At 44.7% G+C, this 24,924-nt stretch overlaps 2 protein-coding genes across 2 annotated transcripts; both read right to left on the reverse strand.

Moving 5' to 3' along the window:
* Positions 1–957: 957 nt before the first annotated feature.
* On the reverse strand, positions 958–24,910 carry LARP6 (La ribonucleoprotein 6, translational regulator). The gene is made up of 3 exons (XM_043470940.1): positions 24,253–24,910; positions 7,470–7,680; positions 958–2,517 (listed from the first exon to the last, which is right to left on the reverse strand). Exons 1-3 carry the CDS (start codon positions 24,450–24,452, stop codon positions 1,450–1,452), a joined length of 1,479 nt encoding a protein of 492 aa, XP_043326875.1. The 5' UTR covers positions 24,453–24,910; the 3' UTR covers positions 958–1,449.
* LOC122443108 (eukaryotic translation initiation factor 2 subunit 3-like) lies at positions 11,934–13,723 on the reverse strand. The gene has a single exon (XM_043470941.1). It carries the CDS (start codon positions 13,702–13,704, stop codon positions 12,274–12,276), a length of 1,431 nt encoding a protein of 476 aa, XP_043326876.1. The 5' UTR covers positions 13,705–13,723; the 3' UTR covers positions 11,934–12,273.
* Positions 24,911–24,924: the final 14 nt, after the last annotated feature.

Here is a 24,924-nt window from a genome sequence, read left to right on the forward strand (position 1 = left end):
CCACAATCACTGTCTATGCCAGTCACTCTTAAATTCTAGTATGCATCAGAGTTACCTGGATGGCTTGCTAAAATTCAGATAACAAGCCCTTCTTCCAGGGATTTTTATGGGTTTTTTCCTTTCACTTCTGAAATATAAAATGTGTTTTATCCCTAAGAAGGAAATATGGCTCTGATCCTACTACTACGTCTTAAGAACTTTGAAATATACAACAGGGTTTATTACTAACTACAGTTACCTGACTGGACATTGCATCCCCAGGACTTATATAGCTTATAACTGAAAGTGTGGACCATCTTTAAAAAGACTTTTATTGGTGTATAGTTACTCTCCCAGAGTTTTTGATTCAGCCAGCCTGAGGTAGAGCCTAAGAATTTGCATTCTTAACAAGTTCCCAGATGACATCAATGCTGCTGGTCTGGGCACCACATCTAGAGAATGTGGACTATACTAAGCTGCCTTTGTTGGGTACAATTCATTGTGATGAGAGACTATGGGGGTCTACCCTGAATATCCATTGAACGACTGATACTGAAACTGAAGCTCCAATACTTTGGTTACCTGATGTGAAGAGCTGGCTCGCTGGAAGACTCTGATGCTGGGAAAGATTGAGGACAGGAGGAGAAGGGGGTGACAGAGGATGAGTTGGTTGGATGGCATCATTGACTCAAACGATGTGAGTTTGAGCAAACTCCGGGAGATGGTGAAGGACAGGGAAGCTTGGCGTGCTGCAGTCCATAGGATGACAGAGAGTCGGGCACATGACAGCGACTGAACATCTGCAAAAACTCTGCTGACCTCTCAGGCTTCCAGGAGCCCCAAAGGAGAGATCTGGGGCACATTCAGGAAATGTGTCTCTGTTAAGCTCCTTGGAGCCTCATGACACGACCCACGCCTTGTCACGTGCACACAGATTCCACTAGGCACAGCCTATGGGTTCAGAGCCAGCACTCCCAGTTAGGTGTTTTATTATTTATTCACTTGACAGGAAACATACATTTGGTCATATAAAACACCATGCTACTGGCTTAATTAGTTGCTGTTGTACAACAGAACTCCTTTGGGCATTCAGGAATCCCTTGCACAGCCAACTGAGGACAGCTCAGTCACTGAAGAGAAGAATCCTGCCCCAAAGAAAAGACCCACTGCTAGGCTCTCTCTGGGCAGCCTCTGTCCCAGAGCCCTGCAAGAGCCATTCACACAAGCTGGGCATTATCAAAATAATGGTCATGCTGGGAGGAATGGGTGTTCTGAACTAGAAGATGGTCTTAAAACCAGAGCATACCAGGCAATTCATATATATTACAAATATATAAATTAAGAGGTCTACAGGTATACAAAATCTTTCCAAAGGGACGTGAATTTCATTCAATGTCATGCCAGGTATTTGTCAGGACCTTGAAAACAAAGGCGATGTTCAGTGGAGCTGGTATTAAAATTAGAAGGTATTTATACACAGGCCCTGCTCCTCTCGTGTCCACCATGGAACCCTCTGGTGTTGTCAGGGCCTCTGGGCAACCTCAGTACGCCCACCGGTAGCCCATCTGCAGTCTGCATCTTCCGAGAGAGCAGGGGACTCGCTCGGGGGCTCTTCTCCTGCGGCCCCATCTCAGCTTGACGGCGTCTCCGAACCCAGGGGCTGCCAGAGGGAGTGACGCTGCTGTCCGAGGAATAGTCCGTGCACTTGCGAACGATCTCAGGACTGGCGCTTGTGTTCGGCCTCCCTTCTTCAGCCAGGGGGGATTTCCTGGAGACCCCTTTGCGCTGAGCCAAGGGGCTGCTCCAAGGACTTGAGCACGGGGAGGCATTGGGGCTCAGAAAGAGATTCTGGTGGCTGGAAGGGCTGAGCTTGTTGGCAACTGCATGTCGCCGGCCAGCCATAGGGGATGTAGGATTGCTCTCAGGGTCAGAGGAGCTGTTGGCGGAAGACTCGTCCCCCATGTACTGCAACTCTTCGACTCTCCTGTTGAGGGACTTGTTCAGGTGGATGCTCGAGGTGGGTTCTTCGTCCTGGTTCTTCTCTTTGGATGGTTTCTTTTTGGGTGGCTTCATGCCAATCAGGATAGCTTTCATGCTTTCCCTGCCCTGAGACTCTGTGATCATGAACTCGTGGGCTTTGATGGCTGCTTCCACCTCCTCGAACTCCACAATGGCACACTCTTGGGTCCCCACCTGGCTGTACCGGTTGCTGATCCTGCGGATATCAGGGGGCAGCTCTCTCCCGGGTTTGAGGATTCGCACTGACGAGATGACTCCAAAGGTCCCAAAGAGCTTGAGCAGGTGTTCCATCACCTTCTCCTGAACCCTTCCGTTCTTCTGGGGGCTGGCCAGGGCCCACAGCTTGGGGGACAGGTAGAGGTCATAGACCAGGAGCATCTTGCTGGGGAGGTTCTCATTGGGGAAGAGTGGGACAGGGGTGGTCCTCCTCACCTTCCGGTGGTCCTCGTTCAACTCCAGGGTCACTGAGTACTTTAAGGCGTGAGCTGTGGTTCTCCAGTCCCGGGTAAGGTGCTTCACCTGAAGAACACAGAGCAAATCGGAAATGGTACCTATTGTCCTTGTCCTCCTGGCGTCCTCTCTAATCTCCCTCCCTCCTTTCCTTACCCCGGTAACACCAGTATCTGGGATCATACCTGGTGTGTGCAGGCACTCAAAAACCTAGTGAGTGAACAAATACACTTTCTATAACTATGAACAAGGCAGTATGGTTTAGAGCAGTGATGTCCAACAGATCTTTCTGAGGTGATGGAAATAGTCTATTCTGTGCAAGTTGAGCGGTTAAATCTAAAACAAGTCTATTGGATACAAAATTCCAAGGTCCACCTCTGACTGGCAGTAAGACCTAAAGACTTATTCAATCTCTCAGTACCTCAACTTTCTCATTTGTAAAATGGAGATATTAATATTGCCTACCTCATAGAACTGTCGTAAGAATTAAATAAATAGAGAAATATATACATATCTACACCCAGATACACATTTATATAAAACTTAGGGTAGTGTCCAGCTCACAGAGTAGTCAATAAATATTATGTGGTATCCATATTTCAAATATTACATGCTACCATTTTGACAGGATCTGGAGATTTTAACATTCGAATCCTTCTCTGAAGTGATATTTCTGCATTTAATACACAGAAGGTGCCAAAAGATCTTTCAATATCTCCTAAAAATGATGTGGGCTGTTTCAACTAGGAATTAAATCCTACTTGGGTGTCAAGGAGAATGATGAAACAGTCCCTCACTCCTGTTCTTTTAGTGGAAATTGTGTGTATCAGTGCTACAGCCCAGGGAAGCTATATTTATACTGTAAAATAGTCATTTTCAAGAGGCCCACTTCCCGGAAAGGGAATGCCATGGAGAATGAGTCATCCCAAAGAGCCAGTGGAGATGGGTGGGGTGGGTAACCTGAGCCAGTACAGACAGTGGGCAGAGGCACCCTGACTCAAACAGAAACTTCCCGGAATGAAGAAGGGAGGGCTCCCAAACAGGGCAGGTGTGGGAACTGGTACTGCCAAGCTCCTGTGGAGAGAGCACTGTCCACTGTCCTGTGGCCTCTGGGTGAAACGGCCCGGACTGGGGCTTGGGGTTCTAGAATCACAAGTCACCTACACACAGACCTACAGGGCTGATCACTGTGGCATGAGCCAAGGGCAGAGAGAAGCAGATCCAGGCAAAGGGCTGGACTTCAGGTGGACAGTCAATGAGGGACCCAGAGAACATGAAGAAGATGACCAAGGGACAGTTCTGGGTCATGGGACACCCACACAGTGGCTCTGTGGGGGTCAAACACAGGGGAGCCTTTTCCATTGCTGGTCAGGGAGGAAGCACTCAGGAGAGGAGGGGAAGATTGGGCAAGGAGTGTTGGGGGAGGCCACGCAACCTGGCCTTAGAGGGCTGGAGGAGCTGCTGGAAGACCATGGCCAATCCAGAGAGAAGCAGGACCCAGCACCTGCTGCTCAAAGCCAGGAGTCAGGGCCACTGGAAAACCTCAGTTAGGACTGAGCATCCCAGGCCTGGGTCTGTGAGCCTGGAGGAGTGTCCGGGTACAAGCTAGGAAGAGGAACGAGGCAGCTGCCATCTTTGTGCAATTACTAGAGCTTGGTAAGACTTTTTGAAACTCTGTGACTGCCCTGTTAGTATCTTTGTAATGCATGTGCAAGCTAAATTGCTCCAGTCATGTCTGACTCTTTGCGACCCTATGGACCACAGCCTACCAGGCTCCTCTGTCCATGCAATTCTCCAGGCAAGAACACTGGAGTGGGTTGCCATGCCCTCCTCCAGGGGATCTTTCCAACCCAGGGATCAAATCTGCATTTCTCACGTCTCCTGCATTGTCAGGTGGGTTCTTTACCACTAGTGCCACCTGGGAAGCCCCTACCTTTGTCATATATGCTTCCTATTATGATCAGCAGGAAACCTTTGAGAATGAAAACGTTCTTTGCTGTCATTTTGGAGGTGTCAGGGAGTCTGTGTCTATTCTGCAGCCAGTTTTCAACAGAGGAGAACTCTCCTAAACAGATCCAGTTAAGTGGCAGCTTAAAAGTGAAACAAAATACAAGTCAAGTATGTCGATAAGTTGTGTCCAACTCTTGCGACCCCACGGACTGTAGTTTCTGTCTTTGGGATTCTCCTGGCAAGGATACTGGGGTGGGTAGCCAAGTCCTTCTCCGGGGTATCTACCCAACCCAGGAATTGAATGCAGGTCTTCTGCATTGCAGGCAGATTCTTTACTGACTGAGCTATGTGGGAAGCATAAAACAAAATTAGGCTCACTTTAAGAGTCCCTGTGGGGGAAAAAAGGAAGGTACAGGATGATTCCACTGATTGCTCCATTTTGGGGTCCCCCACAAACACTTTTGATGTGAGGGCTTGCTCACTGTTCTCTGGATATGTGTGATACTGTGATTTATACTAAGAAATATATTTATTTGGTCTTCATCCCTGGTACTAGCTCCTAAGACCTTTGTAAATTTCTGAGTGATAAGAGCACAAGAAGGAGCTTCCCAGAGGGTGCAGTGGTAAAGAATCCACCTGCAACGCAGAAGACCTGGGCTCGATCCTTGGGTCAGGAAGATCCCCTGGAGAAGGAAACGGCAACCCACTCCAGTGTTCTTGCCTGGGCAATCCCATGGACAGAGGAACCTGGCTACAGTCCATTGGGTCCCAAAACGGTCAGAAGTGACTCACTGACTAAACAACAAGGGCACAGGAGCATCTTTTGTTCTAATAAGGTGACTCTGGGTGGGCTCTTGGATGGGGTGGGGCTGGTCACCAGAAAGACCAGTCGTGATTTGAAGCTTGGAACTTTTAGCCCTGCCTGCCATTCTCCAGAGAGGGGAGAGGGGCAGGAACTGCAGTTATAATTGATTGTGACTATTTGATGAAGGGCCAATAAAAATTCCAAAAGTGCAGGGTTTGGAGAGATTCTAGGCTGGGGAACACATCCAACCTACAGGAGGGTGTAATAGCCCAGTTCCATGGGGACAGAAACTCCTACCCTCAGGACCCTCCCAGACCCTGCCCTATGTGTCTCTGCATCTGGAGGTTCATCTGTATCCTTTACCGTATTCTTTAATAAACTGGTAAATATAATTAAGCTTTTTCCTAAGTTCTGTGCGCTGTTGTAGCAAATAATCCAAGCCAAAGGGTCATCAGAACCTCTGATTTGTAGCTGGGTTGCACAGAAGATGTGGATTCTGGGGATGTACTACTTGTGACTGGCACCTGAAGAGGGGTGCAGAATCCTGAACCTGTGGGACCTGATGCTATCTCCAAGCAGATGGTGCCAGAACTGAGTCAGACCACAGGAGGTCCAGCTGATGTAGCAGAATTGCTTGGCGTGGGGAAACCTCCTTCATATCTGGTGGCAGAAGTACTGTGAGGAGGCAGGGTAGGCTTTCCTTCATAGCCTGAAATGCTCCTTCCCTTCTCCTATACCTTGAAAACGCCTACTCATCCTCCAAGATCCTATTTCAACGTCACCAGTTCTGGGAATGCTTCTCAATCTTCCAAGCAGGGTTAGCTGTTCAGATCAATTAGCTCCAAGCAGTACTTTGTTCCTTCTGTTGCAGGTTGATGGTCTACTGTGATTACATTGATGGTGATCTCTTGATGTGATCTATTGATGGTCATATTGTGATCCTTCACTGGTCTCTCTCTCTGACTGGACTTTGCCAGGGCACGGAGAATGCCATATTCATTCTGTATATCCTATGCCTAACATTGCACTCAGCATATAGAATAAATATGTTTGGTGAATGAATAAAGGAAAGAGATCAAGAGAAGAGGGCAGAGAATTCTAACAGGCAAGGCAGAGAAGAACTCTGGGAGGAAAGCCCTCCTCCAGGCTCTCTAATCAAGTACACTGGCAAATGGGCTGGGACCCACTCGTTACACATCCCGTTATGCAACAGGCCACATGGGTTTTTCCATTCGAGTAAATACACTTCCCCCAAGGGAGACACCGAGTTCTTACTCCAACTGGCCTGTCAACTCATCAACAAGTAGGAAAGGCACAACCCAGCTGCTGGATCTATACAGCAGAGAAATAGACGAGGATGTTGGCACTACACAGCAAAGCTGGCTGGAGTCTTGGAGAAGGCCCATCTCCCAGAGCTCCCTGAACCTCTTATTTACTCAATTCCACAAATGAAAAGCTTAGATTTCATCTTTCTAGGCCTGGTAGCTGAAGCTCCAATACTGTGGCCATCTGATGCAAAGAGGCAACTCATTGGAAAAGACCCTGATGCTGGGAAAGACTGAAGGCAAAAGAAGAAGGGGGAGACAGAGGATGAGATGGTTAGATAGCATCACCGACTCAATGGATATGGACTTGTGCAAACTCCAGGAGACAGTGAAGGACAAGGAAGCCTGGCATGCTACAGTTCATGGGGCTGCAAAGAGTCGGACAAAACTTAGCGAGTGAACAACAACAAGACCTGGTCGGTGTCTCTCAAGGCCTCTGAGTCCCCCTGCCCTGGCAAAGCACCCTCCGGGCCACCCACTTGCCCAGCAAGAGTCCTTGAACTTTGCTAAGAACAAGTACTGTCATGTCATAACTGATACCAGCTGAGATTTATCTCAATACCCAGGACCCTTTCAATAGTGTAGGAGGACATTCTTTTCTTTTTATTTATTTATTTGGTTGTGAAGGATCTTAGTTGCAGAGCACAGGCTTAGTTGCCCAGTGGCATGTGGAATCTTAGTTCCCCAACCAGGAATTGAACCTGTGTCCCCTGTAATGGAAGGCAGATTCTTAACCACTGGACCATCAGGGTAGTTTCTGGGAGGACATTCTTAATAATGATCCTAATTCCCTCCTCTTGATAATTTTTTCCCTCTTTTTCAGGGCTCAGAGGAAATAAAAAGTTGTTAGTTATCAGTTTCAAGGAGGTAAAGAATATTTAGAACCACAACCCACAGCACCCCTGAAACCCTCAGAGCAGCTTCTGAGAATGAAGCCTCACCTTTTTGAAGGAGGTGAGTAGCTTGACACTCACATATCCCAGCTTGTTCCTCCTCACGTGCTTTAGCAGGAAGGCGTCCTTCTCCAGGTTCTCATCAGAAAAGTAGAACTCGATCTGATCCACCAGCTTCTTGATTAACTCCTCGTCCGGGGGCTGCCACTCCTGCTCCAGGTCATCACGCTCGTTCTCGCCCCCACTTGCCGTGGCGCCACTGAGACCAGAAGGGGACGTGAAGCGTAAGGGGTTAAACTCTGTCTCCCCAAGTTTCATATGTTGAAGTCTTAACCCCCGATATGTCAGAATGTGATGACACTTGGGAAAAACGTCTTGCAAATGTAATTAAAGGATGAGATCATACTAGAGTTGGGGGGTGGGCCCTATTCTACTCACAGAGTAGGGAGAATACCGTGTGAGGATGAATGAAGGCAGAGGTTGGGGGGATGTGGCAGAAGTCGAGGAGTGTCTAAGATTGCCAGCAAACCACCAGAAATTAGGGGACAGGCCTGCACAGACCCTTCCCAGCACCTCAAGAGGTAGCGAGCCCCTGCTGACATCTTGATCTTGGACTGCCAGCCTCCAGAACTCTGAAGCAATACACCTCCGCTGTTCTAAGCCATGAAGTTTGTGGCTCTTTGTTAGAGCGGCTGCAGGAAATTGTAATGGCTCATACCTGAACTGGACTCCTCAGAGGTGAGAATCACGCGGTCACAAGGGGAGAGTTTGCCCCCAACTAGCTAAGAAATCAAGTTTTTGTTTAACCATCTATTAACATGTATGTTGTTCTGCCGTTGACAGCATGCCTTTCATACACACTGCTCATTCTTCCCTCCCCGCTCCACTCCACAAATCCCTATTTCTACAAGATGGTTTAGCAGAGTGACTAAGAGTCCTGGGGTTCTAGAGTTAGGCTGCCTGAGTCTGAATCCTGACACCAGTGTTCACTAGCTGAGTCAACTCGGGCAAGGGACTCCACTGGCACACCTCAGCACTTATCTGTAAATCGGGATTCACAATGATCACCTTCTTCATAGGCTTGGATGAAGATTGATTAATTTGTGGAAATATCTATGAATTTCTAAATTCATAGTCTTTCTAAAGCACTCGAGGCACTTCCAATGTGTTGGGAGAACAGGCCAGGCTCCCCAAAGGGCTTGGTGGGTGATGTGTGCTCAGTCGCTCAGTTGTGTCCAACTCTTTGTGACCCCGTGGACTGTAGCCTGCAAGGTTCCTCTCTCCATGGGATTTTCCAGGCAACAATACTGGAGTTGCCATTTCCTTCTCCAAAAGGGCTTAGAGAGTTCAAATAAATAATCAACCAATTAAAAATGGGGCTCATAAAGTAAAAGAATCTATGAATGCGACAGTTGATAGTCAAAAGACTCATACACATAAGTCCTTCAACTTCAGTAAAATTTTCACTGGCTCAGAACCTTAGAAAAAAAAGCAACTGTGTAAGAGTCAAAATGAGAACAAAAATCAAATATTCTGGCAGGAAAGGAAAAAACTAAACAAATCTATCTTAATTTTTCAAATTCAGAAATTATATTTAGCATAAAATACAGACATTGGTTGATTTTAAAAATGAAGTGTTTTATTTATTTGCCTGTAGATAGTTTGGAAGTGGTTTTTTTAAACACCTTACTGATGTCACAAGACAAATGTGTACATTTGTAAAAGAAAAAAAAACAGAGATTAACTTTAAGAGTATGTTTTCTAGAAAGGCTTTTTAACAATGTGATGATAAACTAGGAGCATACATTAAGGCAGCCCATTAGAGATAACAGGCCAAGTGCAACTTAAACAGATAAGCTGAATATTTTAGAAGTCCTGAAGGGCACCTGTGGCAGACACCAGTCTGACTCACCTGACATTTAATAGCAAACTCTTTCTCACTTACCCTCCTTTACTATGGAGGCTATAAAAACTAAATGCTCACTTTCCCATCTCTCTTACACATGGCAGCCATTTGTCACGCCATGGCCAATAACATACCAGTGAACATCTCTTGGCCTTGTTCCTTCCCCTTTAATCTGTTCTGAGTGTGGATGTAATGGTTGGAGCAATAGCAGCAATTTTACCATCACAAGGAAAAGGCCAAGAGAATCAGCTTGGCCTGGTTTATTTTCATTACTGGTTTTCTGACATAACCAAGTTACTGAACCAACTCATATAATTACCTACTTGCAGAATTATTATTATAATAGGAAGACAAAATTCTATCTGTTTAATTCACTTGTTACTTGGGTTTTCTCCTGCTGCTGCTGTTGCTAAGTCGCTTCAGTTGTGTCCGACTCTGTGCAACCCCATAGACGGCAGCCCACCAGGCTCCGCCATCCCTGGGATTCTCTAGGCAAGAACACTGGAGTGGTCTCCTACTTACAGCCAAATCCTAGGATAGTAAACTACACTGAGAAAAGAGGTCTTCAAAACATGCCACAGGAAAAGTATCAGTGGGACAATGAAATGAAAAAGGTTAATGCAAGATGGAAAGATAAATTTTGATTTTGGAGAAAGTTTATGCCCTAGACAATAGTTAAACAGAGGTTGAATATACCAGGTAAAATAACTACAAATGCATAGGAAATTCTGGGCCCAGCTAACAAGGGTGACAATAAATAGCACGGAATGTGGTGATGTGTGCAATAATGACCAGCAAAGAGTTTTGGGTGGACTCAGGAGTATGAGCAAAACGACCAAAGTTATGACAAATGGCTAATATCAGAGGTGACCAGACCATCAAAAGGACCCACAGACCAAGAAGTCCTACTCCCAAACCAGAGCAGTTGATGCTATCACTAATGAAATAAAACACAGCAAATAAAACATAATGGGAGGAAGATGATGCAACTCCTCCATTTCTTCAGTGCCTATGCCAGATCTTCCCATTCTTCCCAAGGCCATTATTCCCACAGGAAGACTTTATTCTCTGCAGATGATTCTACCTCCAACTTGATTGAGAAAATAAAATTCATCCAATCAGATTGCCCAGACCTTCCTCAAGCTTATCTGCATGTCCAGACATCCACCAAAAAATTCATTTGCTCTATCTGGGTGCCTTTTCTCCGTCTTAGTCTCCTGCCTGTGGCTATACAATGGGACACAGCTGGTCACCTTCTTCTTGTCAGTCTCCCTCTGGACTTACATGAGTTGTTCTTTTCTAGTTTTTCTCCCCATTTGACTGCCCTTTCCGGTTTGTCTTTCTCCTCCCTCCCATCTCTAAATGCAGGGATTCCCCCAGGATCTTTCCTTGGTTCTTTGTCCCCTGGCAATCTTCACACTTCAGCTGCCGGCTGGGTCATCTGATTCAAGGCTGCCTCTCCTCCCACCCCTCCATCCTGCTCTCACTCAAGTCCACTCCTCAATGCCCAACTGCCAGCCGGATGTTTCCATGTGGATAGGCTGATATTCCTTCAATATCAATATACCCTGAATCAAACTGCCACCTTCTGCAGAACTCAGCCTCAGGTAGGACTGAGCCTAGGCCTGCTCACCAGGAGACATTCTACATGGGCAGCTCATCTTATTTTCACACCATCTCTCAGTAGATAATCCATAATGTGTTGGGAGGTGAGTCCTAGGTTATTTGCACCTGGTGAGCAAGTAACTAGAAATTCCAGAGCAGGTGGGCAGTACTGGGAGGCGATAGAAGCACCCCTGTATGAGAGCAGAGGTGAGCTGCTTGTACTCAGAGGAACCCCCCTCTGCATGGGTGCCGTCAGGAGCAATTGTGCATCTCCCAAGGGGAATCACGGAAGAGCAGGAAAGCCTAGTTTAAATACGGGAGCCTGCTGCACCGTTTCCTGGTTCTTGTGACAGCCTTTGAACACAAAAGACCATGTATCCTTCACAAACATTAAAGAAGTTTATAGTCTTTATATATGAACATTAGCAACTTTTTAACTATTGTGCTATGATCCTGTAATAATCACATATCTTCCCTCCCAAATTGTCCCACCACTTTCCCTACATTCTCTTCTGTGTGCTTAGACTCAAAACCTAAGATGCATTTTTCAGCCTTCTCCTTTGCCCCCTAATTGAGTCGTTATCAAGTGTTGATTTTATTCTGCAGTGTCTCCCATCTGTTCTCTTTTTCATTCCAACTGTTCTCATTACTTTTCCCTTGGACCCTATTAGTAGCTTATAAAAAATAATTCTTAAAATTAAAGTAAAATAAAGTAAATTAAAATTAAAGAAAAAAGTTAAAATAGTAGAGAGCCTGGAGAGAAGGCAACAATCTCCCACTCCACCCTTTCCTAGATGCAACCTCTGTTCAACCACTGAATTTCTTTTTTTTTTTTTGCCTGAAAGGATAATTTTATTTGAATCTATTTTCACCCAAAATTTTAAAAAATAAAGCAACATAAAATATGGGGAAAGGGAAGTTGGTCTTTGAGAATTTGTCAAGTTTTTACTGCTACAACAATCCTTCAAACCTGGAGCTACTCAAAGATGAATCGTGAAAAATAAGAACAAAGACTTTATTTCAAACAGGTTCAGTGGTATGTCTACTACAGCAAAGTCTGGTTGTAGCAGTTTCCTTTCAAATCTGCACTGACGTATAAATTAGACATTATTTGGGAATGATTAATTTCTGGTAAAATGTAGATTCAATCCAACATGATGCTAATTTCTACATTTATTGTAGGCTCTATTTCAGTACTAGAGGTTAAATTTTCATCACCAAAAAATGAGAATAACCTTACAGCTACTACTAAGGTAATGAGCTGTGAAATTACTTTCCCAGTATTGTTCTGAAAATATATCCCTAGGTTGTTAAGAGAAATTCCAACTTCATCCAAATCTGTTATTTAATTCTTCGGTCATCATCTACTGTTGGCTTGATTGTCACTCCTCTTCTTATTTGACCCCAACCAATTAAACGCCAGTGTTTCTCAACTCTTCGGCTAAGTGCAATTTTTTCTCCTATTTCTGTGCACACAGGATTAGTCAAGACGATTTTGCCCAAATCAGCCTTGACTGCATTAACTCTTCCTCCTGTTGACAGGGATCCTATATTCTCCATAAGCACTTCATTCTTAGACAGCTTTTGTACTTTCGCTGTTTTCTTATCTCCTTCAGTGAGAACACCTAGAAGCCATCTAAGCAGGAAATGGGAAATTTCCAATTCTGTGAAGATCTCAGGTAAAGCTCCAACTGCACCAAGTACTTGCCCCACCATTCTCTCAGCCCGGCACAAAGTGGAGTCAATTTTTGTTCCAACTCCAATAAGACCTCCTGGGGCAGCATACTGAAGATCATTATGCTCTGCGAAAAGTGATACAATTTTGGAAAAGATAGGTTTACACATGAGTTTTCCTTCACTGTCTTTGGAAACAATACCAGGTCTGACTTCTGTCTCCTGGCCCACCTTTAACACCCCTTTTAGAATACTACCACCAGCTACACCCCCCTTAAGGTCATCAACTTCACAGCCAGGTTTGTTGACATCAAAGGATCTAATAACAATAAGTCTGGGTTCTGAAGTAAAGTCTCTTGGGGGTACTGGAATTCTCTTCACTATGTACTCATAGACAACTTCAATATTGTATTTTAGCTGAGCAGAAATTGGGATAATAGGAGCGCCTTCTGCTACTGTACCTTGAACAAATGCAAGGATCTGTTCATACTGTTCTTTAGCCTGGCTTTCTTTTACCAAATCAATTTTATTTTGTAGAATCAAAATATGCTTCAGTTTCATGATTTCTATAGCAGCCAAGTGTTCAGATGTCTGAGGCAGAGGACAAGACTCGTTACCAGCTATCAACAGAAGAGCGGCATCCATCACTGCGGCACCGTTCAGCATAGTAGCCATCAGAATATCGTGGCCAGGACAGTCAACAAAGGAAACATGCCTGACTAATTTGAAGTTCCCTTTGGTCCCTGGAATGTCTGTAGGAAACTCATCGGGTGTGCTACTTCCACAGGATCTATAACATTCTGGCCAAGGACAACTGGGGTCGTCAAGTTTATAAATCTTAGCATTGGCAGAGCCAAGTTTGATTGTAATATTTCTTTCCAGTTCATTTTTGAAACGGACAGTGTGGACTCCAGAAATAGCTTTTACAACTGTAGATTTCCCATGAGCTACGTGACCAATTGTACCTATATTAATTGTGGCTTGTCTGCTGATAAATTCATGTGAAAGTGGCGTCAACTTGGAAACATCCAAAGTAGTGAGATCTTGCCGAGAAAGGTGCAGCTGCCCTAAAGTCACACCAGCCTCGCCCCCCGCCATCTTGCCCGGAGAGCCAACCACTGAATTTCTATACGAGCTCCTTATAATTCTGTAAGTTCACAGCTCTGCATGTCACTTAGCAATCTCCAAAATTCTCTGTTCGTGTCCTATTATACAAAATAAGGATTTGGGGGGTCAAAGCCTCCTCTTCTAACTTTTAAATTTTATGCTATTTTTGGTTTTTTCTATTAGCCTTCCCTGTGTTTCTAAATAATATACTTAAAATTCTGTTTCTTATTCCACTAACATTAAAAAATATTTCTCAATTCCTCATAACATACAATGTGCATATTATCATCCCTCCTTTTCCTTCATCTCTTCTTACATTTCCAACTTCCCAAATTTTATCAGATGTGCCTTTATTTCCTAGTGTCATGGTTCTTAATATTTACTGTCTCTTCCAGAACTACTATCCCATGCTTTGTCTATAGTTAATAAACACTTAAAAGTCAATCAGTTGTAGGTTATTATTAAGATTATGACTACATAAACACTAGTCACCACAGGGAGAAGGCATTTGCTAAGATTACACCTCTTCTCCTAAAATACTGTTAGTTGGCTGACTACTTGGGTTGATCCTCTACATCTATTATTTTCGCTCATATTTTGTCTTTGAATGTAAATCAAAGACATGCGAAGAGCTTTCCTTGACATTATCTTCTAACCTTTTCCAGTGAATTTTAAAATTTCAGTAATTAGTCTTTAAAAATTTTTTTATTTCTTCAGACTGTTCCTTTTTAAGAGCATCCTGCTTTTACATATATGTCTTATTTTACTTCTCTTTTTTAAATTGGAGTATCATTGCTTTACAACGTCGTGCTGGTTTCCGCTGTACAACGAGGTGAATTAGCCGCATGTAAACGTGTCTCTCCTCCCTCTCGGGTTTCCCTGCCAGCCTCTCCCCGACTCACCCCTGCAGGTCGTCTCAGCACCGAGCTGACTGTCTGTGCTATATAGCAGCCTCCCATTCACTGTTTTACACACGGTCCTGTTGCTGCTTTGTGGACACAGTATCTTAAATTCTCTCAGGGTACTAACTGGAGTATATGCTGGAATCAAGATTGCCGGGAGAAATATCAATAACCTCAGATATGCAGATGACACCACCCTTATGGCAGAAAGTGAAGAGGAACTAAAAAGCCTCTTGATGAAAGTGAAACAGCAGAGGGAAAAAGCTGGCTTAAAGCTCAACATTCAGAAAACTAAGATCACGGCATCTGGTCCCATCACTTCATAGGAAATAGATGGGGAGACAGTGGAAACAGTGTCAGGCTTTATTTTTTTGGGCTCCAAAATCACTGCAGATGGTGACTGCAGCCATGAAATTAAAAGACGCTTACTCCCTGGAAGGAAGGTTATGACCAACCTAGACAGCATATTAAAAAGCAGAGACGTTACTTTGCCAACAAAGGTCCGTCTGGTCAAGTATATGGTTTTTCCAGTGATCACGTATGGATGTGAGAGTTGGACTGTGAGGAAAGCTGAGCGCCGAAAAATTGATGCTTTTGAACTATGGTGTTGGAGAAGACTCTTGAGAGTCCCTTGGACTGCAAGGAGATCCAACCAGTCCATCCTAAAGGAGATCAGTCCTGGGTGTTCATTGAAAGGACTGATGCTGAAACTCCAGTACTTTGGACACCTGATGCGATGAGCTGACTCATGGAAAAGACCCTGATGCTGAGAGGGATTGGGGGCAGGAGGAGAAGGGGACGACAGAGGATGAGATGGCTGGATGGCATCACCAACTCGATGGACATGGGTTTCAGTAAACTCCGAGAGTTGGTGATGGACAGGGAGGCCTGGCGTGCTGCGATTCACAGGGTCGCAAAGAGTCGGACACGACTGAGCGACTGAACTGAACTGATTGATGTAATTTTTAACAGTCTCCTTTGTTTTCAACAGTGTTGCCTCTATATCCTCTGGGGTCAGTTTTCCCATTTAATTTTCATGTCATTGATTTCCTTCACATGACAGGTAAACAAGTTGTCTTTTTCTTTAAAAAAATTTTTTAAATTAACTTGTTTTATAATAGTATTAGGTTAGAATTCAGAAAATTTGTGAAAATAGATTTCCCATATATCCAACGCCAGAATTCTCCTATTATCTTGCATTAGTATGGTACAATGACTTCATATTGATACATTATTATTAGAGTCCATACTTTATTCAAATTCCCTTAGTTTTTACCTGATACCTTTTTCTGTTTCAAGATTCCATCCCATGTTACATTTAATCACTGTGTCTCTTTTCTCTTGGCTATGACACTTTCTCAGACTTTCCTCGCTTTTGATGTCCTTGACAATGTTGAGGAATACTGGTTAGGTATACTGTAGAATGTCCCTCAATTCAGATTTGTCTGATATTTTTCTCATGCTTAGATGGGGACATGAATTTTTGGGAAGAGGGCCACAGATGTAAATTTCCATTCTCATCACGTCATGCGGTACAAACTATCAACATGACTGATTATTGTGGATAGTGACCCTGATCGCCTGACTGTAAGTATTCGTCAGGTGACTACAGTGTGAAACGACTCCTTTTTCTCCCCTTGCATACTGTACACCTTGGAAAGAAGTCCATACATAAGCAGTACGGAACTACGGTTCCACAGCTATTCACTTAGAAGAACGAAGGCCTAAGGTGTGCAGGCCCCTCTCGCTGTATACTCCTGTTGCTTTTCTTCCTTAGGTGGCTCTACACGTGTGGGCGGGGCACGCCAAATGGCAGACTTTGCTTCAGAGTGAGCAGGAAGGGAATCATTAAGTAGGAGCCTTCTAACAGGTGCCAGTTCTACCCTAGCAGCCCTAGATCACCATGTAGTTCATTCGGTTCCTTTAGAAAATTATCTGGTTTCTTTTCCCCTGGGAAGTAAAGGGCATGTTGCTTGCTATCTTTCACTGATAGGCAGAGAGACTAGGCAACTGTTCTAAAGGAAGAATTTAAATTACCTCTCATACATCAGCATCCCCTTTCACTGTTGCATCCTCTGCATACTTCCCTACAACAGCCTTTCTAGAGTTCTCCCCACCTCCCGCCACTTCCTGTTGTATTTTGGGCTACAGTCTCTTCTATTTTGTGTTTTATTATACGTTTTCAAGAACAACTATAAAATACAACTGCTCTGCATTAATACTAATAATTTTTCTATTTCTTATTAAATAAAAGCACAAATCCTTAGCTCTTTATTCAGATTCACTTAGAATCTGCCTGTAGCCAGCTTCCAAATTTACTTCTGTCTCCTTTCATGCAGATCCTTTGAAGCAAATAAAAGACTTACAGTTCCCTGTAAGTAGCACAAGGTTTCTGGACTCTATGCCTTTGTGCATTCAGCTCTCATCTCCGTGAATACCCCTCTCTCTCAGGTCTGAATCCTAGCCACACATCAAGATCCATCTCAAATGCAACTCTCCCAGGAAGAGAACAATTTCAACTTCTCCACATACTTGTGTCTACTTGTATTAGAGCTACTTGTGTGCATATCTTATTAGTGCCCTGAGCTCTAAATTCTGGGATGGCAGGATTCATATTGATTTTTCTCATTCTACCCAGAAACTTGAACACAGCAGAAATTTAAAAAGCATCACCAAGGTAAGATGAATTGTTTTTGTATGGGCAAATCACTTATCAGGATTCTTTTAGAGATAAAGTTTGTGGGTTTCACTGTGAAAAAGTTTTCTGTTTACATTATTGTTTTGCTTTAAATAAAGCATTATAAATTGGGAGTGGTGATGAGTTCTTATATTCTTATAAACCTGCTAGAAATGGAAACAAAGCATAGAAATAAAGGATACATTTTAAACAGATAACGGGGCTGCACAGACCAGTGGTGAAATATTTATTATATTTGTAAATTATTTGGAGGAACAAGGGTAGCATAAAATCTCCAAGGCTGATTTTTCTTAAAAAATCTCAACCTACTCTGGATGTTAATGGAGTGGTTAATCAAATGATACCTTACAAAAGAAAATAGCCAAACTAAAACGGTGGAGCAATGAGCTCCTCCTAAGACTTTCAATACAGAAAACATTTCTTGGGCTCATTGTCTATCCTTGTGGAGAGTCTAACATGTGGCGGTTTAGTCACCAAGGACAGGAAAATAATGGACAGCAATATGGAACACAGAGGAGAAAATAACATTTATGAAAAATGCTAGGACCCAGTATCATTATGTGACGTTCCTTTTGACTTGCCTCTAGAAAAAGATAGTGAATCTGAAAAGGTTCAGAAAGGCAACCAAATTGATAATTCAATTTAAAAACATGAAGGAAGATTGAAAAGACAGAATTTCGAGAAGACAGACTGAAAACATATATAGGATATACAGGAACATACTAACTCTGGAAAAGGCATCACGAGAATAAATACATTTTGGATGCCACTAGCAGAGGCTCCAGGGCTTCCTTGGGGGCTCAGATGGTAAAGAATCTGCCTGCAATGTGGGAGACCAGGGTTTGATTCTTCGGTTGGGAAGATCCACTGGAGATGGAAGGGCTCCATGCTATGTATGGCTGGTCCATGGGTTCCTACATATTTATTACAGAGATCATGACCTTCCTTCCTCTCTGATCCTGTCTTCTACTATGCTATTCTGGCATATTTCCTAGGACCTAGGAAAAGTATAGCAAGTGAATGTCTCTCCACATCTAAATAATGGTTTATGGTGCGGAGCAGAGATAATGTATACAAGGTACATAGTTACAACCTTGGCACACAATTGGCATTAATAAATGAAAGCGTCTGTTAACATCACCTAGAACAGGGAAAACACAGCCTTGTGCAATGGCCCTGAAACATCACAGAGATAAAGAAACCTAGATGTTTTTGTTTGTTAAAGGAAGGGCAGGTATGTTCAGTGGTTTTATTATTCATACTGATAGTATTATATAAATCTGAATTGGAATTATCAATATAAACTTATTTGTTAAAAATATATTTCCTAAATATATATTTCCTAACTCTATTGAAAGGACTTGAAAGCAATGATGCCCCAGTAGAGATTAGCACTTTTAACTTCAGGCCTTGGTTTCTAAATACCTCCCACCTAGTATTTGAAAAAACAGGGATTCCTGTGGAAAGGATACATATCATGACAAAAGTATAAATTAAGCCTAGAATATCTAGTATCAGAAAGCAAAGAAGACACACAGATGGCCAACAGGCACATTGAAAAATGCTTAGCATCACTACAGGGACATACAAATCAAAACCACAATAAGATATTACCTAACAGCTGTCATAACGGCTATTATCAAAAAGACAACAAATAACAAGTGCTGGCAAGGATATGCAGAAAAAGGAACCCTCATCACCACTGGTGGGGATGTAAGTTGGTGCAGCCACTATGGAAAACAAGATGGAGAGTCCTTAAAAAATAAAAATAGAACTATCATATGATCTAGCAATTCTACTCCTGAGTATTTATTGGAAGAAAATTAAAATATTAATTATAAAAGATATATCCACCCTTATGTTTACTATAGCATAATTGAAAATAGCCAAGATATGGAAGCAACCTAAGTGTCCATAAACAGATGAATGGATAAAGATGAGGAATACATACACACACACACACACACACACACACACACACAGAGGAATATTGTTCAATCGTTAAAAAATAAAATAAAATCTTCTCGTTTGCAACATGAATGGAACTAGACGGTATTATGCTAAATGAAATAAGTCAGACACAGAATGACACAGACTGTATGATTTCACTTACATGTAGAAGCTAAAAAACAAGTGAACAGAACAGAACAAAACAGATTCAGAGAACACACTGGTGGTTGCAGGGGAGGGGGCAGAGAAGGAGAGAAATGGGTGAGGGAGATGAAGAGGTACAAACTTTCAGCTGCAAAATAAATGAGTCATGGGCATGAAATGTCCAGCATGGGGAATATAGTCAATAATTATGTAATATCTTTGGTGAGAGATGATAACTAGATTTAAGTGGTGATCATTTTGAAATGTTCAGAAGCATTGAATCACTATAATCACTATAATGTAACAGGAAATAACATAGTGTTGGAGGTTAATTATATTTCAAAAACAAACTAACAAGGTCAGAAAAAGAAATTAGACTTGTGGTTACCAGGGGCAGAGGATAGGTGAGAGAAGGGGGAGCTAGATGAAGGTGGTCAAAAGATAACAAACTTCCAGTTATAAGATAAATAAGTACAAGAGATCTAATGTACAACATGATAAATATAATTAACACAGCTGTATGCTACATATGAAACATGTTAAGAAAGTAAAGCCTGAGAGTTCTCATCACAAGGAGAAAATTATTTTCTATTTCTTTTATTTTGTATCTATATGAGATGATGGATATTCACTAAACTTACTGTGGTAATCATTTCACGATCTAAGCAAGTCAAACCATTATTTTGTACACCTTACACTTATACAATGCTGTAGTCAATTATATCTCAATAAAACTGGAAGAAAATAAAAATAAACTTAAATAAACTTTAAATAAAACAGGAGGGGGAAAAGGAAAGGAAGTGCTCATTTCTGCTTGCCTCTTTTTTGCTTGTTTTTTTTTTTTTAATTGCAGGATAATTGCTTTAAAATGTTGTGCTGGTTTCTGCATACAACAACATGAATCAGCCATAAGTATATGTCCCCTCCCTCTAGAACCTCCCTCCCACCTCCCCATCTTTAAGAGGAACACTTGTTCAATCCCAGATGATCAGGGAGAGGTCTATTTTACATCAGAATGTCAGCTAATAAATGTACCAAGAATAATAAAATGAGAAAATCATCAATGTGTAATTTCCAATGAACTGACTCAAGTAAGTAAGCATCGATCATCAGTGGATGCTAACACCATTAGGTGAAAAGTCAAAGAAAATCCACAAGAAGCCCAGATGTTGTTAATCACAATGGAGGGATCACCTTAATCAAGAAGTCAAGTTTAGCATCACCAATGCTGGATGCTGCCTGTGGTCATAGGACAAGTTCATGGTAGTGCCCCCAAATTGTTCTTGCCAAAATGTTTAACTGAATCTAACCAATCCTTTAGCACTAACTTGAGCTCATGGGAAACACATGGTACAAAGGAGCAAGTTAAGCTAGAGGATGAGAACATAACCAGACCAGTTCAAACAGTGAAACATTCATCAAGACATCTGGGCTCTTATTTCTAAAATAGGAAACCATTTTAAAAAGTGGGGATGCTCTAGATTAAAAGATTCTAAAGAGAGATAATAGGCGACTGTTTTGATCTGGCTTGTGTTCTGGTTTGAAGAGGAAAAGAGCAGCTGTAAAATGTAATGTGGGACAATTAGGGAAAACATCAATATGGAACTTGGCTATCAGATTATTTTAGGGATTATATTAGGTAGTTATGAAGCTGAAGTTCCAATACTTTGGCCACCTGACGCAAAGAGCCAACTCAATGGAAAAGACCCTGGTGCTGGGAAAGATTAAGGGCAGGAGGAGAAGGGGGCGACAGAGGATGAGATGGTTGGATGGCATCACCAACTCGATGGACATGAGTTTGAACAAACTCCGGGAAATAGTGGAGGACAGGAAGGACAGGGAAGCCTAGTATGCTGCAGTCCATGGAGTCTCAAAGAGTCAGACACGACTGAGGGACTGAGTAACAACAAAAATGGTTAATTTTCTTAGTTGCAATAGCAGTATCATGATTTTATAGGAAAACGTCATTATTAAAAGCTAAAAATGAGGTACTTGGGGATAAATCTTGTGTACAACATACTTCCAAATAGTTTAGGGAAAAATCACACACATTATATATCCATCAAACAAATATGGCAAAATACTAACAACTGTTTAATTTAGATGATAGGTATACAAATGCTCACATAACTTCTCTTTCACATTTATGTCTGATTTTTTTTATGTTAAAAAGGTGAGAATAAGAGAAAAGACACTTTTTTAGAAAGCAAGGTGAGGGGTAAGACTAGTGAACATTTGGGGGTTATAAAGATTTTTCCTTAATTCCATTTTACCTCTGTTCCTCAGGGATAAGTCAGGTACTGGACTAGGTACTGGGGATATGAAGAGGATTAAGACAAAGTTGATACCTTCAAAGACCTCACTGTCTAGAAGAGGAGAAACACACAACTATTTCAACTTCCTGGAGTGACTGTGATGAGAGAGACACTCATTCATTCAACAGGTATTTACAGAGCACCCACTAGGTGCCACGTGCTATGCTGGGGAGCTAAGGATACAGTGATAACAAGGTCAATGTGGTCCCTGAATTCATGGAGCTCATATTTTTATGAGGGAGACAAAATTAGCACTGGGGTGTGTACAGAGTACTACACAACACAGAGAACACAAACTTGGCTTTGGGGTAGGGACTGAGGATGGTGGGGATGATGCAAAGTTTTAAAGTGACTAGAAATTAATCAGAGGGATCAGAGGTGGCAGTGCAAAGATACAGGGACACAAAACGGCACCCTGTGTTCAGGGCTCTGGAGGGGCTCGGCAGGGAGCAGGAATTGTTAAAACAGGCAGGGAATGAAGCGATGGGTTGAGGGATGATGTGGGTGGATGCCCACCTCAACCAGCGGGTTTAGGAACCTGGGCTTTCTCCTGCAGGCTCTGGGAGCCCAGAAGTATTCATAAAGGGCGGTGGCTGCTGTTGTGCCAGGCTGGCCCAAACAGGGGACAGCGTGGTTCCTATTCTTGGCTGCACTCTCCTTGTGCGCTGGGGGTTTGCCTGCTGGGCCCTGTCAGCTCCACCACCCTGAAGCGCCCCTGGGATTATCTGGGGTCAACTCTATGCCAGCGGGCAGCAGGAGGGTCAGGCTGAATACTCCACGACACTCCAGCCCCTGGAGCTGGGAGAGAGGATGGCTCTGGAGGGAGAGTGTTGGGGGTGAGGATAAGAAGCCCCTACCCCCTGAAAGAAGGGCCCGTGTTCTCCTAGGGCTCCCTAGGGAAATAAGGAGGGCTTTGATCCCTGCTAATGGTACAGTCTCAACGTGTAGTCCCCAGGGTAGGTAACAGCTCTTTGCCACAGTCATAGGCAAATAAAGGCAGCAGAATACGTCACTCTGGGCTATTTGACACAAACTCTGAAATTATTTTGACTAGCTAACTGCCTTTTCAAGACTGTGAGATGTCAGTGACTCATTATTTTTATATTCTCAATACTCAGCATGGGGACTTCTGTGGTGGTCCAGTGGTCAGGACTCCTCACTTTCACTGCAGGTGGCCCAGGTTCAACCCCAGCTCAGGGAACTAAGATCCTACATGCTGCAATGAACAGCCAAAAAAAAGGAAAAGAAAAAAGAAAAAACTCAGCACAGAGCTGAGTGAATGAATAAATCTGACTTTACAGTAAAGTACTGATATTATGTACTAATCTCTTGTGTCATCTCCTATGGCTCAGCTTTCCTACACTAAACAGCTGGGCTGGACTTTCCTCCTAGAATATCTCTGAATGGCCCTGAAACTCTGGCCTTAAACCCAGACCTCTTCCACTATGAAAACATCAGGTAGTGAAAAGGAATAGTTCTGGCCCCTCAGAACTAGGGTTTGTATCCTCAAACCCTTGAGTATTCTCCCAATGAAGTAAAAATGTGCCTGCCAGGGAATAATTCTGCAGAGCTCTGACAGCTCAAAGTGTGTGCACTGAGTCCCTGAAGAAAGAGGGCTCTTAAGAAGTGCCTCATGGAATTTCCCAGAATTTACAAGTTCTATCACTGCCCTACCCTCATTTCTAGGGATGCTCCATACCGCATCTCCTTTCAACAGCAGTTAGAAATATCACAGTCCTGAAGCCTGGGTGTTAGTGGACACAAGACTAAGGTCTCTGGCTAATAATAGAGATGAGGGCCCAGGGGTGAGGTTAGGCAGGTGGTTTCTTGCGCTAGACTGACTACCCATTACCCAGGAACCCCACTCCAAGGCAGCAAAATGATGATGCACGCTTAGAAATCTGGAGAAGGTGAATGAAAACGGGAATCCCCCAGCAGAGCAGGATGAAGCAGCATGCCCTGAACTGATCCCAAATCGGGGCACGTGAGCTCTCTACACCACGAAATCAACCGTCCTCGGATCTCCCAGCAGCAAGTGTCAACTCTGCCTGGCCTGCTCCCCGCCTCCCCGGCCCCATTCGGACTGAGAAGCATTCAGGGCAATGTTGACAGTGAAGGCTAGGTGGGACCACTCTCCCGGGGGGTGGGGCGGCTCCGGAAGTGAAGGCTGGGCTGAGGGAGGCTTTTTTGGAGGGTCTTTGGTTGAACTCAGCGGCAAGCAGAGTCTCCTCTGGAGAGAAGATGGCGAGGCTGGCCCAGGAAGGACTTTCCCCGGGTCCCAGAGTATGCCCCACGTCCAGGCCCCTCAGATCCCCGCCGCCGGCCCCGGGAGTCTTGGTGGGATTGCCGGACTGCGGACCCGGGCACCGACGACCGCCCAGAGCCGCTTCCGACTCCGCGGGACGGCCCCGGGCAGCACCCGGGCGGCGGGGCCGAAGACCCGCCGTGCCCGCCTTGTCGTGGCCCCCCAACTCGGGTTCGGCCAGGACTCGGGGTCGGTGGCTACCACCCGGGCCCGGGCCGCGCCTACCTGTGCCCGCGGCTCGGCTCCTCCTCGCTGGCGCTGCCCCAGCCGGGACTGAGGTACCGAGCCGGGTCCCCGGCGGCCCGCGCCTCCGCCCCCTCCTCCTCGTCCTCCGGCTCCTCCACGTCCTCGGCCTCCTGGATGGCGACGCGGATCTGCACCGCGGTCTCGGGCCCCGGCAGAGTCTCCTCGCCGGGCTGGGCCATGGCTCGCGGGCCGGCCGGGACTGCAGCGCGGCCGGATCCCCGCGCCGCGAGGCCGAGCCAGCCGGGCGGCGGCTAATGCGACGAGGGGCGGGGGCGGCGCGAGCGCTCGGCCCCGGGAAGGACGGGGGTCGCGGCGCCCCGCCCCGCGCCGCAGCCGCCACCGCGTGCGCCCGCGCAGGCGGGGCCGCGCAGGGGGAAGGCACTCTCCTCCGCTGTCCTCCCGCAGGGGCCTGTCCCGGACCGATCCCCTGATCTCCCGACCCCCGATCCTCACAGTGCGCGCCCGCGGCTCGCGCGGCCCCAGCCGGCGAGGACGTGCCGGGGCTGCCTCCTCCCGCCCGCTCCGTTCCAGGCTGCCCGGAGGAGGGGAGGGGCGCGGCACGTCTGACTTCACAGTTTGTGGCTGAATCTGGGGGTGGGAGGCACAGATAGCCGCTTAAGGGGCTTCTGTGCTCCCTGCGCGCCTCCCTGC

Source organism: Cervus canadensis, chromosome 6 (assembly GCF_019320065.1).
Source record: "Cervus canadensis isolate Bull #8, Minnesota chromosome 6, ASM1932006v1, whole genome shotgun sequence".
In the NCBI taxonomy this organism is placed as follows: Eukaryota; Metazoa; Chordata; class Mammalia; order Artiodactyla; family Cervidae; genus Cervus; species Cervus canadensis.